Genomic DNA, 17,372 nt, shown 5'->3' on the forward strand with positions numbered 1-17,372 from the left:
AAAGTGGCTGTCTGATTCAGAAAAAGTACCTCATTTTTAATTTAGTTTTTTTTAATAGGGATGCTTTTCAGTATCAGTGTTGAATTGTATGAATCAAAGTATGCCCTAAATATAAGAAATGAAAAATAAGAGAATGAACTTGAAATTTTAACTTTTGATAAATTCATAGACCAGAAAAGTTAATATTATAATTCAAGAAAATTTACCAAACGCATGAAAATAATAAAAATAAGAAATTTGAGGAAAAAATTACAATTCAGCAAAAATGACAACAAGCAACTTAAGTTTCATAATTTCATAAATAAATTTAAAATGTAAATAACATGAGTAGGAATAAAGAAATAAGACTGTAAAACTGAATTCAATGTGATACTAAAAATATCAAAGAACAATATAATTGAGCAAAATTGCTGTTATTTGAAGATATAGTGAAATTTAATTCACTGAAATCACAGTCAACTGATAGTTTTGGGAGTCTATGAAAGATTTGATATTTCAAATGATGATCCTGGTAGGGAAGGTGTTGAAATTTAAAAATACATAATAAAATTTGTAAATAATGAGCCAACATGAAATGCTTACCTTTCTGGGTTTGAGATGTATTTTTATATAATTAAGTAATAGGAGAAAAAATATTTGACAACAACCAGATTAAAAAGTTTTAAAAAACTGATCATTATATGAAAAGGTGATTGAAATTTATTGTACATTGGTTATTCATTGCATAATGCATAACATGCATGTTGTAGGTGTTTCTTGGTGGTGTGCCATGGGATATCACTGAAGAAACCCTGGTGTCTGCATTCAGCCAATTCGGTACAGTTCGTGTCCAATGGCCTGGTAAGGGACAAGCTGCTGTTAGTCAACCAAAAGGATATGTTTACGTTATATTTGAGTCTGAAAAACAGGTAAAGGGATTTACATAGATATTTATTTTTAGTAATTTAGTTATTTTAAAAAAAAAAAAATAATTTATTTTTCTACATGGTTTCCTGTCTTAGAAATACCATTTTTCCCATTGAAAAGGAAGGTTTTTTATCACAGCATTGTAGAATGAATCTGGTTGCGTCAAGAGCCAATTGCACATGAATCCCTCCACGCCCTCATCTTCAAAGCGTTGCCCTCCTAGAGCTTCTTTAAGTGGCCCAAACAAATGAAAATTGCAGACTGATAGGTCTGGGTTGTAGGGAGGATGATCAAGTTCTTCTAGTTTTGAGATCGTTAGAGCTGCAGTATATGGGGTCTTAAGTTGTTGTGAAGGAGGATGGCCTCTGGAATTGCTTGGTGTTGATTTTTTTTTTGGGGAATATGTAGCCCTCACCTCATTCAACAGCTCGCAGTAGTAAAAAACATTGATGGTGCATCGCTCATGCAAAAAATCAATGAGCAAAATGCCTTGTCAGCTGACAGTAAAGTCTTGGCTTTCACTGGGGGTACCTCCCCTTTTCTCTGCCTCTCTATACTGGCTTGTTTTGACTGGAGAGTGTAGTGGTAGACCCACGTTTCATTGCAGGTGACGATCTGACTCAAAAATGCATCACCTTCTTTGGCAAACTTTGCTGTAAGCCTCTTACGTACATACAAATGTCTCAACTTCTAATCTGCGGTCAAAAGGTGAGGGACCTATCTGGTACACACTTTACGGTACTGTAGGTCATTTTTGATGATTGCTTGACAGCTGTTCTGCTCTGACCTGTTCTGCAATTTACCAGATACTCTCATTCATCAATCATCTTCTAGAATATCTCAAACTGTACAAATTTTTTTGTGTGTAATGCTGGTCTGAAGACAGCGTTCGTGTTCCCTGATTTTCCACTTGTTCGTGTTCTTCCTTGAACTCTTTATGCCAGGCAGACACTCTAGTCCTTGACAATGTTTGGTCCTCGAACTGTGCATTTTCTCCGGAAAATTTCTGTCGCTTGAACTCCTTCACGAGCAAGAAATTTTATAATTATGCTTAGTGCAGTGGAGGGGTGCACCTGTTGGCTCAGATATTGTGAGCATTACTAATTTGTTGGGGAGTGTGCAATGGCCAGCTCTCCTCACTCCTAATGACCCCACCCAAGCAAACTAGAAGCACGGGCCCAGTCCTACCAACCACAGACCCTCAGGAACAAATATCCTGTTTATATGTGATTTAGCCTCGTAAGTTCAAATTAGTTTCAATTTCAAGCACAGTTTTTCATCAAATGTCTGTGTGTGGGATAATAGGTAATGTTATGAGACCTCACATTTTCAGCATTAGACTTTGGAGATTTTTACATGAACTTTCTTCAAAATGAGTTGTCAATACTTAAAGGTGTTCCACTTAGTGCAAGAACTGATATATATTTTCAACACGATGCACCAACCCATTTTTATGACCTGATTATTAATCTGAATGAAATATTTCCTAACAGTTTCATTGGTTGAGGTGGACCTCAACTATGGCCAGCTAGATCGACTGATATGAATCCCTTGAATTTCTTTTTGTGGGAATATAATATAGCATACACACATATGCATAAAAATCAGAAAATGGAAATTAACTTTTTCAAAGAATCATATGGGGGCCATTGAAGAAACAAAAACAACCCAAGAAAGCTAGAAAATGTGCTATCTCAATGGTAACTTGCCTTGCTGAAATATTCTTTCAGGTTTGAGGGTGTTCATTTTGAACAGTTGATGTACTGTAAGAATAACTTAAGCTATTTTATTTGGTTTTGGAAGTGGTTTTAAAATTTTGTGATAATAAAAAACTGTTAATTTAAGTATAAAATTCAGCATTTTCCATATTGGTACTATTGTTCTACATTAAAGAATACATTTTCTTACAGTATTTATTTTTTATTGATTTTATTTACATCAATCTTCTCAGAATTAAATTCTCTTTATTTAAGTTTTATTTGTTTATTGGATAGTTATTTTATGCTAAAGCTAAAAAACTTTTTTCAACAAATTTTTTTTATCTATTAACAACCTATTTTGTAAAAAAATGATACAGTTCTGGGACCAATTTAAAAAAATGTTTCAGGTCAAATGTCATATGAAACCACTAAATTCCACCTATTTACCTGCCTAGAATTTCAGTAGGCTTCATTTTACTACAGGTGTAGAAGTTGTGGTGAAATACTTATCTGTAACTTACTAATGAAGTTTTACATTTTTAAACATTTTAATGAGAGAAATACACACCTACGAAGTTCAACAGAATGCTCCTGGAACATGAGTAAAAAAAAATATATATTTACATTTGTATATTTACAATTCCCAACACTCCCTCCCCCACTTAAAATTCTTACATCCTTAAAACACATTATTACATTCTTAAAAAAAAAAAGATTTTCTTACTATGCCAATTTTAGATATTAATATATGCTTCTTCATACTACATTTTAAAAACAGTTTACCATACTGCATATAGGCTCATTTTTATCATTGGCTCTAAAAACTGTAAATCATAAATCAATCATTCTAGCCTTAATTTTAGTGTTATTTTAGAAATTAATAAAACTACTGCTTTTTTAAAGATTTTTCAAATTTATTTTTCAATAAAATCGTTTAGCACTAAGTGGTGCACACAGCTTATTGTAATGCATCATAATTCCTATTTTTTAACAAATTTTAATCTATTATCTAAATACATTTTATAATTAAAAAGGAAAATGTATAAATTAATAATACTGTTGTTGCTGTAAAAATCAATAAATTATTAACCTTTTATCTTGGAAGGCCATTCCTGAAAATAAGCACCAAGAAAGAAATTACTACTTACTTGCTACTACATTGACTCTAATCTTGAAGGTTTTTTATTTGACTCTTTAAACTCATTTTTTCTTGCACACCTTTGACCGTTCTCTTTGACAGTGCTTATTTGATAACAGTTCATTTGTGTAATTTAAAATGACCCACTTGTGTCATTTAAATGGAGTAATCCCAACACAGCTGTATAGATCTTTTTTGTATTGTTCAATTGTTTATATTCTGAATTTATGATTTAAGTGTTCTTGAGAATTTTAATAACAGGAGTAGAGAAAGAAATATGTGAGTATGAGCGATGGGAAATTAGAGGGAAGATTTTTGTTAATTCTGATTTTTTTTCTATATGTTGCAGGTGAAAGCTTTGTTAGCAGCTTGTACTCATGATTATGCCAATGGTGGCAACTATTGGTATTACTGTATTTCATCTAAGAGAATGAAATCAAAAGAGGTAAATCTGTAGTAGTGACAAATTTTGTGTGTCAATATTTAATACAAGGTAGATCAGTGTTTCTGTTTTGTAGGTTTAGTGTATTATCCATTACCCAGAAAAGAACGTGCAAAATTTCAAACAACTATTAGTCTGGAAAATTTGTTAAAATTAATTCAGAGAATTTTATTCTGAAAAGATGCGAGAAGGAACGAACTGTTGAATCTCAAGTGTTTAAAATTCTGATGTTTAGTTTCATGACTAAAACTAAATTTCATCCTTTGTTAGTTGAGAAAAAGAAAAATTGAGATTTTATAATAGTTTTCACAAGAACATTAGTGGGGATTAACATTTTTCTTTTCTTTTAAAGAATTTTAAAAAAATTCTTGGCTAATAAATGCCAAAAATTTACTTGGTAATGTTAAGAAAAGCTTAATAATTTATATATATCTTAAATTTCATACATGTTAAGGTGATTTCTTTTTAAATAAGTTCATTATACAAGTTTCTTGAAATTTGGTTTTTTCCATTCATGTATTCCCAAACAGTAAGAAAAACCTGCAAATCTAGAAAATTGATAAACTGAATACAAATTGGAATAAAATATTATTTTGCTTCAGTTTTATAAAAAAATATACTGTAGCCAGCTACTCTGTAATATTGCTACATAAAAAATTACTCTAAAATAACATTTTTAGCAGTAACACTAAGGAAAGCCTGTTAATTGATTTTTGGTTATTTTGAAAATAAGAAAATTACCAAAAATTACTAAAGTTATTGGAGTTATTAAATATTGTGCCTGTTAGAAATAAGAAATAGAAAATCTGTTATATAACAAATATATCTATAAATGAGATCTATGTATTGCATGTGTTATGTAGTTATAAGTAAGAATAACTTTCAGAAATTTATTAGATAAGGTATAAATCACTTGTAGGCTTGTTTGCTGGTAGGAGCAGTGTACTCTTGTTAGAAAATTAAGCATTCTTAAACTTAGTTACTTTAAAGTTTCTCTGCCACATTAGTATGATCAGCACAAAAATGTTTACTGTTGTCTGATAAATCACCTAATAGTAATTAGGTGAATGGTGAATAGTAATTAGGGAAAGTAGTAAACTTAATTCCCCAAATCTGATTTATTCAAGGTATATCTAATTTTCCAAAATATCTCTATTTTCATTCCTTTTAATAAGTTGTATTTTTCTGTATGTATCTTCAGGTTTAATAAATATTGGTAGATTACTCAGTTTAACTAAATACATGTTCTGCTTAAATATATGTTAATATATGTTAATTATTTATATATTAAGCAGTAGTGTTGTGTAGTGTTTTTACTGTGCTTTAGGACCTTTTTCAGTTCAGGTTCCACTTCTTTTTTTTCAAAAGTAACACAAATTTTTACAATTATATAACAAATAACAAAGTAACATTTTTACTGATAAAGACCAATTTTCCATATTGACAATCAATCTTTGATTAGTTTTATATATATATATATATTTTTATTTCTAATCGTTGATTTTATTCAAACTTGAGTCTTCCAAATGTACCTGAGAGACAATCTGATTTAAGCATTATTGCCTATAATTGTAATCTAACCAAACTTAACCTATGCTTGCTTTGCTTGCTAACCTTTACTAGCGAGTGTAGGTTAAATAACTACAAATACCTACTGATTTGGAAAAAAAAGAAAAAGTTGTACCTGCTTACTGAAAAAGGTGTCACTGTTTAACATATGAAAATATTTCATTTTAATATTTTTTTCAGGCTGTGCTCTCCTGACTGTTACTATAGTCAGTGTATTTTTTTTCCATCAAAATAATCCTTAATAAAGATTTCAAAAATAGAAAGCTTAAAATATATTCATATAAAAATATTTTTTCAGACTATGCTCTTGACTGTTACTAAAATGTAGTTAGTGTATTATTTTTACTTGTATGAAGTAAAGGGAAGTATTGTGATCGCACAATAATAAATAAGTATTGTAATCACACCAAAATTTTGGTTTTCAGATTTCAATGGAAGTAATCAATTTTGACCATCTCCGAATTCATTTTGACTAGTTTAAAGCATGATGTATGAATGTGTACACTTAATTTAGATTTTTTTGCAGTAATTTTTATACATTTTTTTACTTTACTAAATAAGATTTTTTTACAACTACAGTAATAAACCCTCATTAAGAGCTTTTCAAAAATATGTTGTAGCCAAATAAACTTTTAATTAATGAAATATTTGGATCCTACAAGGGGAAGGCACATTGGTTTGAATTTTGACTTCAACTCCTTTTTTTTTTTAACTTTTTTATCATTTAAATATATGATATTTAAATGAAAAAAGAGTGAAAAAAAATTTAAAAATATCAAAGTTTTTAATGAAAGAAAATTTTATGTACTTTAAATTTAAAAAAAAATTTGTATGTATATAATTTAGTACCGTGTATAAGGAAGTATAGTGTGGTGTCCACATTTCATGTTTTTTTAAAAAAATATTTAGTGTCTAAATAATCGTGAATAAATATGACAAAATAGCAAGCTTAAAATAAATGTATCCATTTTGTTTTTCAAATCCATGGTATTGAGTTTTATATTGGGTACGTACAAAATTTGTCAGATGCATTCAATGTCTTTATCCAATACCACATGGATTTCCCTTTACACAAACATCCTGTTTCTTGAAACTGTTAGTGGGTAACAGTGCAGTGCTGGTATATTTATAAATGTCATGCTACACAGTTGAATCATAATTGTTGAAACGAAGTACACAGAATGCTTTATGTTGTGGAGTCCGCTGCCCATACATAAGTGAGACAGACACATGCTGGTAACAAAGTGAAACTCTACTCTTATATGCTATATAATTTATTCATTAATGGTGAATAGTTGCAGAGTTTGCCTTTTAAATGTGGGTGAATCTTTTTGATGAAAAATGAATTTTGAAAAACACATGTATTCAAAAATTAATAATGATGAATTTTTTTGTATAACTTAAAACTGCATTAACCACAAAATGTTAGTGTGATACCAATACGTCTAGATCTTACATCTTGGAAATGTTGAAATGGAGGCTCAGACCAGCTTCATTTCTATTAATTTCATCTTAAGTTAAAGTATTATAATTTACCAAATCTGTTAAAAATAGGTTACTATCTATTTAGAGCTGTAAAACTATGTACATATATGCATGCATGCTTTTTCTCTTTGTTACAGTGTGTTTTCAAATAGTATTTAGGTGATTTTTAGATTATTCTATTTCTCTAGATATATTTGTACACTTCATTGGTAAAGAGCCATCAAAAGAAAATATACCCAGGCATTTTATTTATTGCTGTGTTAACTGCATGTGAATCTTAATTTGTTTGGGAAACCCACAGACTGCTGGTGATAGCATCCAGAAAAATAAAGGATGTGAAGGGAAAATATTTATAATTTTCAAAAAATTAAATAATTTACAAATAATTATGATTATTTGTAATTGATTTTTAAATAAGTGCAAATTTGCTGATAGATAATGTTTGACAAGGTAAAAAATCTAGTTTTAAAGTGATGTCTTTAATTTATCTTTTAGAATTTTATCCTTGTATCTGTTGATTTTGTTTTCTCAATTGTTTTGATATCAGGTACAAGTAATACCATGGGCATTGAGTGATAGTAATTATGTTAAAGCAACTTCACAGAAGTTAGACCCGCAGAAGACTGTATTTGTTGGTGCTCTTCACGGGATGTTAAACGCTGAGGGTTTGTTTAACATAATGACCGATCTCTTTGGTGGAGTTGTCTATGCAGGTGTGGTATATTATATAATATGTATTGTTTTATTATTTTTGTGTAATGATCTTTGATAAAAAAATTATTTCAAAATTGCAACTGCTCCTCTTTTCTTTGTCAGGAGGGAATGGAGAGGAGCCATAGGGAAGGGGAAGCTTACAAGCCCAAGCCTCAAATTCCATGGTGTCTCCCCCTCCACTAATAAAATTCATTGTTACCAGTTTGTATCTGCGTCTGTTAAATTATGAATGCTTATGTTATAATATTATAACGTCAAGTCTGGAAAAGTTTGATGTTTGTCTAAAATATCTGAAAAATATTACAATCCTTCCTTTCCAGAAGTGCATTGTCATAGGAACAAAAAATTGAAAACTAGATCCTGAAGACAATTGTAAATTACACTTTAGTAATACCCACCTTGCCTTTTATAGGAATATGGAGAAGCAGAAGCTGAGAATCTGTAAAATGTAATGACAAATTAATTTAAGCATGTGAATTTAATAGTAAGCAAATAAAACTTAAAAGTAGATTAATTTGAACCTGATGCTTATAAAGTAATGTATTGAAAGTATGAATACTAAAGTGATACTAAAGAAGCTATGCTCTTCATAGAATCTGCTCTTCACATTTCATAGAATTTGTTCCATTCTTTCTTTGCACATATTAGAAATAATTTTATTAATTGTTTAGATGAAAGCCAGTTTGAGGTATAGGAAGATATTGTAGTCACTGGGTATGAGATCAAAACTGTAAGGGAAATTATAAAAAATCTACCATCTGAATTTCTCAGTTTTGTTGTGCATTCAGCCATGTGTTATTGTGCAGAACAATTCCTGAACTCTGCATTCCTTGTATGTTTAAAATAGCACAACACGAGTGTTTCACAATAGACTTTTAATGTGATGGGATGTCCAGGTTACATGAAATCAATCGAAAGCGCACTCTTTTAGTTCCAGAACACAGTTATCATGATTTTTCTTAGAGACTGGGCTTGTTTGTGAATTTTTCTCAGCATTGACATACATCGTTACCAGACTGTATGGGAAAAAGATTTTTTTACTTTGTGGTTAAAGCGATTGAAAAATGCATGTAAAGATGTCATTCTCTGATTTTTTTTTTAACACTAATCCACATCTTCAGCACCTATCGTACACCCAGTTTACAACAGCCTAGATTGTCAGTCACGATTTTCATTGTCTTTGAAACTCTGGAAATTCTAGAAATTCTAGAGAAAGGTTGCTAATCATGATGATTAATCAGCGATGATTTTCTTCCACTTTTGCATTCACATGTTCAATGAGATTAGTCTGGGACACTAGGCCTGCCACTTCTCTATTTGTGAACCATAATCTGGTTAATATTCTGTTTAGTAGGTAACATTGAAATCAGTATTGTTGGTGATATTTGTATTCTCAAAACATCACTTCTACTCCATTAGAGATTAAGGATTTAGAATAAAATAGCAGAGGCTAGTGGAAATTTACCAGACAAACCATTAATACTACTTAGCAAATATTTTGAGGGATGATGTGAAAAGTAGGCAATATTTATTTGGAACTCTTCATTTATTACATTTTCTAAAGGTAATGTACATTGTTCTGTGGCAATGGTGATGGAAAGTGTAAGATATTTTTCAGCATAATAGAATTTGTGTATATTACTGCGTAAAGTTGTTTTCCCATTTATTTCCATTCTTAGCAAAATTGTATATGTAAAGTTTTTTTTAGAAATGAATTATGTCTTGTTTACTACATATCTTTTATTCTTTTTTGCAGGAATTGATACTGATAAATTTAAGTACCCTATCGGATCTGCCAGAGTAACATTTAATAACCACCGTTCCTACATGCGTGCAGTGGCAGCTGCTTTTATTGAAATAAAAACTCCAAAGTTCACCAAGAAGGTACTCCTAAACCAGGTTTTTTATCAGAAAATTTAATGAGTCAAAACTGGAGTTAAATTTCAGTGTGCTTAATAATAATTACTATTCATTGTGCCATTGCATTATAAATATATATTCATATATTATATGCAATTATTTTGGCTGTTAAAAGTATGGACTGCAAATAAACAACTGGGAATTTCAAGGAACTATGCCTACAGTTCACCTGCCTAGGTGGTGATTTTATACTGTATACTGTAAAAAGTACTATACTGGTGAATGAAAAATCATGTCTAAAAATAACTGTAATCACCCTTTTTTAAAAAGCAAATAAAGAAATGCCCAATTGTAAAAATCTAATGCCCAATTGTAAAAATCTAGTACTATTAATCAGATATGAAAAATCAATTTATTTTAATGTTATTATTGGTAGTTCTGAGATTTATAAATTTTTACAATAACAATACAGAATTGCACAACTCCCCACCATTTACACGATCAGGATTTTTATATTTATTTATTTAAATCATCTCATGTTTTAAAACCCATTAAATTAGGTGTCAAATATAACAATTTATAAATGCATTCAAGATGATCTGATGCTATACTAATCGTAGTATGTGAATTTAAAAAGGTTTTTGAGCTAAAAACAATTTATGAAGTATTTTAATGGTATAGAATCATGAATATGAATGATTTTTTTGTAGTAAAATTTGTGTATTTTACTGTTTTTGGACTTGGGTAACAGTACTTGATAACTGTTACTTATTCCCAGAGCCAAAAGTCCTTACCCTTAAGGAGAATAGGATAATGCTGATATAATCTCAAATAAATGATATATTAGTGGATGATGAAACTGTAATCTTTCTATGTTAAAATTGTATGAACAACTTATAAAACCCTCAACCATGTTTTTATCATATCTGTTAGTGACAGAGGTTACAGATATTCAGATAAGGGTTAATATATTTTTATTGGTCTTTGATCAGAGAGTTGGAGATGGGTTTTGAACACCTCTCGTCAATACTTTTTTATATGACTATTTGATATTTATGAAGGCATAATTTTTCTTTGTTTTTAGCTGACATTTCTCCCTGTGGCCTTCGATTTTCTTTTACTGGAAATTAAAGAAATATAATTTCACAAAGTCAGGTGGGAGAATGAGAAAAAAAAATTGTTGGGCTTGAGTGGATTTTCTCTTTGACTTGAGAATGCAACTTTATGGATTTTGATGTGAAAACCCTGAAATTTTTAATGGTGCTAAAATTCTGTTGGGTTCTGTTAAAATATTGAGGTATTTTCTGTAGCTAATGTAAATAAAAAGTACTGCTTCTTGCAAATTAATACATAAAATAACAGAAGTGACATTCATAATAACACTTGAAAAATTAATATTTTTTCATGCTTCATGCTAGTTTTCATCGTATTTTCACTAAAGCAATTTCTGACTTAGAAAATTTGGTTTATTGGCATTATCACGATCATTTCATTGTTAAGAATTTGATAATACTTTTCTAGGTGCAAGTCGATCCTTATTTAGAAGATTCACCGTGCAGTTCTTGCAGTGTTCAACAGGGTCCATATTTTTGTAGAGAAATGGCCTGCTTCAAATATTATTGTCATAATTGTTGGGGTTATCATCATGGACAGGAGTCCACACATAATCATAAGCCACTGATGCGTAACTCTAAGAGTTCAACATCTAGCACTGCTGGTAATTCACCACCACTGCTTGTGATGCCAACTGGACATCAGAACAACAGTAACAATAATAACTTACCCGATCCCATAGGGTATGTATGACATTATTACATTTTTTTATATACCTTACAGATATTAATGTTATTAAATTTCAACCAATTACACATTTATATGGTACAATACCTATATTTTATTTTGAGTAACATTTATTCAAGATAAAATTGCTTTATTCTCTTATTATAAGCATGCCAAATTCAGAAAGTATTGAACACCATCGTTCAAGGAGTTAAGAACCTCTGAGGAAATCTAAAACCACAAAGCACATTTTCTAATTTTTGTGTTGTAATGGATCAGTTGTAAACTAAATTTAAGTATTAAAGAAAACTGATAAGGTTAAAAAAAATAAAAAAAAAATTTTTTTTAATGTATGTTAATATATATCAGAGCAAGTGTTCAAAGTATAATCCATCTTTCCTTATTCATGGCAGCATTTGACCACAAAGTTACATTGTTTTTTCTAATAGTTTTGTCCAGATTTATTTGTTCAGATTTCAAATAACTGCTTGAGGGTGGTTCATCATTTGTTTTTAAAGAAAATACTGTGCCTTTCACAATTCCCCAGAATCAGTCTATGCAACGATCAATCTATTCCCCAGAAAATCAATCTACACAATTAAAACTGTTCTTTTCGCTCTTTTCTTGACTCTAGCCTTAAATTATCCCTCCACACCTAATCCAAGAGATAAATTAAAACTTTTTATTACTTCTTTTATTTCTATTCTTCTTTTACTTCTTTTATTCTTTTTGTATGTCCAGTATTTCTCACCCTGCATTCAGGAACCTGCTGTAGCATTCAGATTATTTTGCAGTTAACAAAAATAGTGCAAATAAATAATTTTTATAAGAGCTAATAAAAGTTTTTTTTCTGTAAAATTTTAATTATGGTCGCTGTGCATATCTTAAATTTTGAACTACTTTGAAAATATGATTGAAAATAAAGCTTCAGTAGGATATCAATAGAAAGAACTTCAACTTTGTGAGTGTGACAAATGCAGAGTGAATGAGTGCCCAAGAGTTTGTAATTAGTTCCAGCAATCTAAGTTATCCATTGCAAGCCTGAATCCTACTGTAAGCAAATGCTCGTATAGTGGTACTGTTCATAAAAGTGCTACTTACGTGCATTATTATATCATTATACACTATTCATACACATCCCTCAAAATATGCATTGTATAAACAGGATCGATATACATTGTATATACATCACATCAATATAACGTGGTAATCTGAAATTTAAAGATTACTACTGGATAATTCGCAATCAGAAGCCACTATTGGATTATTTTAGCACATTTATGTAAATGTAAATATTTGAGTGGGATGCAGATAACATAAACACAATATTTTTTCTATAAAAGTTGTATTTTAAATAAATTGATAGCAGGATTTTTAAAAATTGTTTTGTAATTTATTAAAAATGACAATTGAATATTTAATAAAGCCCTTTCTCATAAGCAAAAAGTATTGCGGAATTAATATGAAAATATTTCTATTTCCTGCTTAGGTAAAGGTGTTGAAGTAAAATTAAATCATAAAAGTAATAAGAATTTACTAGATAATTTCAGCCCAAATGTATATTACTTTTCAGCAGCTAACAGCAAATATTGCTTGTAAAGATTTTTTAACACTTAAAATTTAAATTTCTAAAATTGTAATATTTTTTGAATAAGTAGTACGAGCTTATTGACTTAAAAATTGGAAGCCATTATTTTCTTCTTTCATCTGTTGGATGTTCCAGAAGTAAGTTGTTGACATTTAAATGTCACTATGAATATTTTTGTCTTCAGAAAGTAGTATCAGATATTTGTAATATTAAATTATTCTCCAATCTGACTGTTATTTATTAACTAAACAGCATAAACCTCCTTCTCTTTTGACTTTCGAACATTCCTTGTTCAACATCCATGTTTGGATATTGAATCATTGATTTTTATCTGTAATACCCATCTACTACTCTTCTCCCTCCATGTAATATTCTGTTGATACACCAAAAGATATACTGTGGCCTTTTCCTTAATTTCTTCACATAACTAATTGTTCTATTATTGTTTTCCTGTATCCTTACACATACTTTTCTGTGTTTGAGAGCCCTTATTTGATTTGTGTGTTACACCACTAAAAAGTTTAATTTTTATAGCTGATACTCATACTCACCCTTATGTCATAATATTTAAAAACCTTGTTGTATTTGAATACATATATCTTCTTCCAGTCATGTGCTTGTGTGTATCCAATTATGTGCACATTGTTGTGTAAGTGTATGTTACTCTGTATTATGTATGACAGTTTAATTAAAAATGATTATTTTGATTGTATATAAATAAATTGATTTTATTTCATAAGTTTTATTTTATTTTATGAATTTAAAATTATTTAAACATAATGATATTATATACTTTTTCGGTAAAATCAAGATAAGAAAATACTGTTAGAACAAATTTATAACAATTTGTAAATGATACATTCATTTTGTTTTTGTCAAGATTTTATTCAATTTATATGTTGTATTTAGTGGTATTACAAATAAAACAGTCATGTATTAGTATGGTCAGTATGACAGAGTTATGAAGTCAGCTTGCAGTCCATACCAGTCTATTGACTGACTGGATTGAGCATGCTGGTTTTGAATTTTATTACTGGCTAGGGCCTGACTTTTTCATCATATATCACCCATCTCATCTTAACTTGTTAAAAAATAAATTGCATGTTTGAGATCATAATTAAGAAATATTAGATTGTAAAGAATAATATAATAAGATTAATAAGATTTTATAAGATAATATAAAATAAGATTTAATAATATTATAAGATTTTAGTTCAGGGATTAGAATACATAAAATAGTGAAGAAAAAAATTCAGTCATTTAGTGATAAAGAAGCATTTATGCCAAATGAAAACTGATATTCTATTACATTATAAATGTTTTATAGATTTAAAACATTGATTCTCTTTAATGAAATGTTCCATAAAACATTTCATTGAGTTGATTTTACTGTATAAACTATATGGCTGTGGTTGTCGATCTGTAACAGTGATTGCACATCATGGCCTACTTTTTGTTGTTTCAGAACAAAGCTCGAGTAACATTTTCATTGTCTTAACCAGTGCTATCAGTATGGAGAGGAAGCAGTAGTACATTAAAGTGAAGTAGATGATACAGAATAAATATTCTGGAAGGACGGACAAACAAGACGGCATAATAAAGGGGAAAAATAACCAAAGATAATAAATGAAGACAATAAGTAGTAGAACTACATGGACTTTAGTATACACAAGGATTTGTATCTTAATATAAGTTATATAATATTGTTATAATAATTATAACTACAGTAATAACTATAGTATTGTAACCTGTAAGACTGATTTAGTGTATCGTCATAGATATAAGATTGTTGCGCTTCATGTCGCTGCTATTTAAATATAAAGTGGCGCATATCAAATTCTAAGTCAAATTGTGCCTCGCCTAATAATGTGTACATTAAAATAAGCAAGTACATAAGTACTTAATGTTGTAACCCTTATTGTTCAATATTGATTTAATAATGCTCTTATCTTTTTCTGTCTTCTCTCTCTCTCTCTCTCTCTCTCTCTCTCTCTCTCTCTCTCTCTCTCTCTTCTGTCTTTCTCACACACACTATTTCTAACAGTGTATTTATTAATATTGTATAATTTACCAGATTAAACAATAAAAGTTTGATAATTTTGTTTATCATATAATGTGAGCCGTCTAGTTTGTATTTTTTAACAGATTTTAAAAATTAAAATAACCATTTATTCATACTGCTTCCTTAGTCATCATCAATGGCTTTTAAAACTGTCAGTTTGATTAGTGAATATTTATTAAACATGTTTTGTTTTATGATTCTACTGTGCTGTTGTAATGATCAGTTTGTTTATTATTATGAGAAAGTTTATTAATTTTTTTTTTAAGTTAATTTGTATTAAATAAAAAGCAAATGATGAATTTAAAAAGTAATATGATATTATTGCTGTAGATTTTATTTGTTACTTAATAATTTGTTTTAATTTAATTATCTTTTTACAATTGATTTGTATTTATTTCTTCTTAATTACTTTAATATTTAATACTGTTTAATTCATATCTTACCACTATTTATTACTATTGTTATATATATTTTTTTACATTGGTAAAGAATGAAAAATTTTTTTTTAAGAATTTAGTGTTCTTAATATTTTTCTCGCTTACAAAATTACTTAAATTAATATAAATTTGTTGAAATTAACAAAAATTATAAAAAAAAATATAAATATTTATATATAATTACTAAAAAAAAACCAAAAAAACCTATTATATGTTTACTTACAATATTTTTAAAATTATTAATCATATTTATATCATTACTACAGATTATTAAATATATCTTTAAAAGGAAAAAGGAGCTACCTCTGTTTTATATATGTATATGTATGGTATACGATTCTTAATGTTGCTATTATTATTATGAGTAAATAATATTTTTACATATTTTATTTGACTGTATGTCATGAAATTTCTAAAAAGTAACAAAGTATGTTTTAGTTTGGTTTTATTGAATATATAATTATTGGCGTTTGATGTATGTGGAAAGTATTTTATCGATAAGGTGGTGGAAAAGTATATATGTGTATATACTACTATATATTGTTGCTTATTACGTTTAATATTTATGATCAATTACTTAACATATATTATATGTAATATTACTTATGTATAATGATTGATAAATAATGTATATTTATTGGATCTTGAAAAGGTAGCGCCATCTCTGTTGTGTACAGAGGTCATTGAAAGGGAGAAAAGGATTTCAAAAATTCAAAACATTGTAAAGTGTTCGACAGTGTTCTCAGTTTTTGGACTAAAACATGCTGAAAAATATAAAGTTTATTTGAATCTTATTAAATTTTTGATAAATTTGGTGTATAAATCTACTGATTAATACTATACTTTTTCATGTAACCTCTTATTGTTTCTTGTAACCTTAGTCTAAAATAGTGATCTTGTTCTGTATGCAAATAAATTGTGAATGTTTTCTAGTATCTATCTCAGGAGAATTCAGTTTGGGCACTTTTCAGAAAAGTTTGTCTAAATTGATCAGTTTCAAAAGTGATTACTTCAATAATTCTTGTTGTTAACATACACTTTGCAATAAAATTATGCAATTTACCTTTTCACTAGAAAATTCCTATGGTGGTTTCTCTGTAAAAATGGGCCTGTTATGAGTTTGTGGCTGACAGCTTTAAAAATAAACAGGTTATCTGAAGTAAACCAGATTTCAAGGTTTATCGATTTGCTAGTGTGGGATTATGTTAATATTATATTAGTAGTATTGATAAAATTCATCTTAGAGGTAGTCTATGCATTAAAATGAATAAGCCTATGTAATAATTTTTTCTTAGTTATATTAGGTTATAGGTTACACAAAAACTAGAATTGTTCAATACTTTATGAAGTAATAATAGGTGGAAATCCCAATCGTATTTTTCAATGACTGTTTTATAATAGAATTTATATACATATTTGTAGACAATTGTTTTGTCATTTGTGCCTGTAAAATGTTCCTATTTGTTACCATAACAGGAATAAAATTAAACTACCTTTTTATTCTACCAAATTATACATCTTGTTTATCTGTTATAGTTAAAATATAATTGTATACTTTCTCAAAAAAATTCCATCCACTCCTTATAATTTTAAGTTTTCTTAATTTTTTTCTGTTAATTCTGTCGATCTAATCGTTTTGAATGTCAGTGTATATAATATAATATAGGTATAGTTGTGTGTGATTTATATTAA

At 28.8% G+C, this 17,372-nt stretch overlaps 1 protein-coding gene across 1 annotated transcript in view; it reads left to right on the plus strand.

The window, feature by feature from the left end:
• orb (polyadenylation element binding protein orb) overlaps positions 1–15,030 on the plus strand; it is a 122,831-nt gene extending 107,801 nt beyond the window's left edge. The window contains exons 8-13 of the mRNA XM_075375013.1: positions 750–908; positions 4,094–4,189; positions 7,788–7,953; positions 9,711–9,838; positions 11,336–11,610; positions 14,647–15,030. Coding sequence (XP_075231128.1) covers positions 750–908; positions 4,094–4,189; positions 7,788–7,953; positions 9,711–9,838; positions 11,336–11,610; positions 14,647–14,662 — 840 coding nt within the window. The 3' untranslated portion in view covers positions 14,663–15,030. The remainder of the gene's footprint in view (positions 1–749; positions 909–4,093; positions 4,190–7,787; positions 7,954–9,710; positions 9,839–11,335; positions 11,611–14,646) is intronic.
• Positions 15,031–17,372: the final 2,342 nt, after the last annotated feature.

Source organism: Lycorma delicatula, chromosome 9 (genome assembly GCF_047948215.1).
Source record: "Lycorma delicatula isolate Av1 chromosome 9, ASM4794821v1, whole genome shotgun sequence".
NCBI classification, from domain to species: Eukaryota; Metazoa; Arthropoda; class Insecta; order Hemiptera; family Fulgoridae; genus Lycorma; species Lycorma delicatula.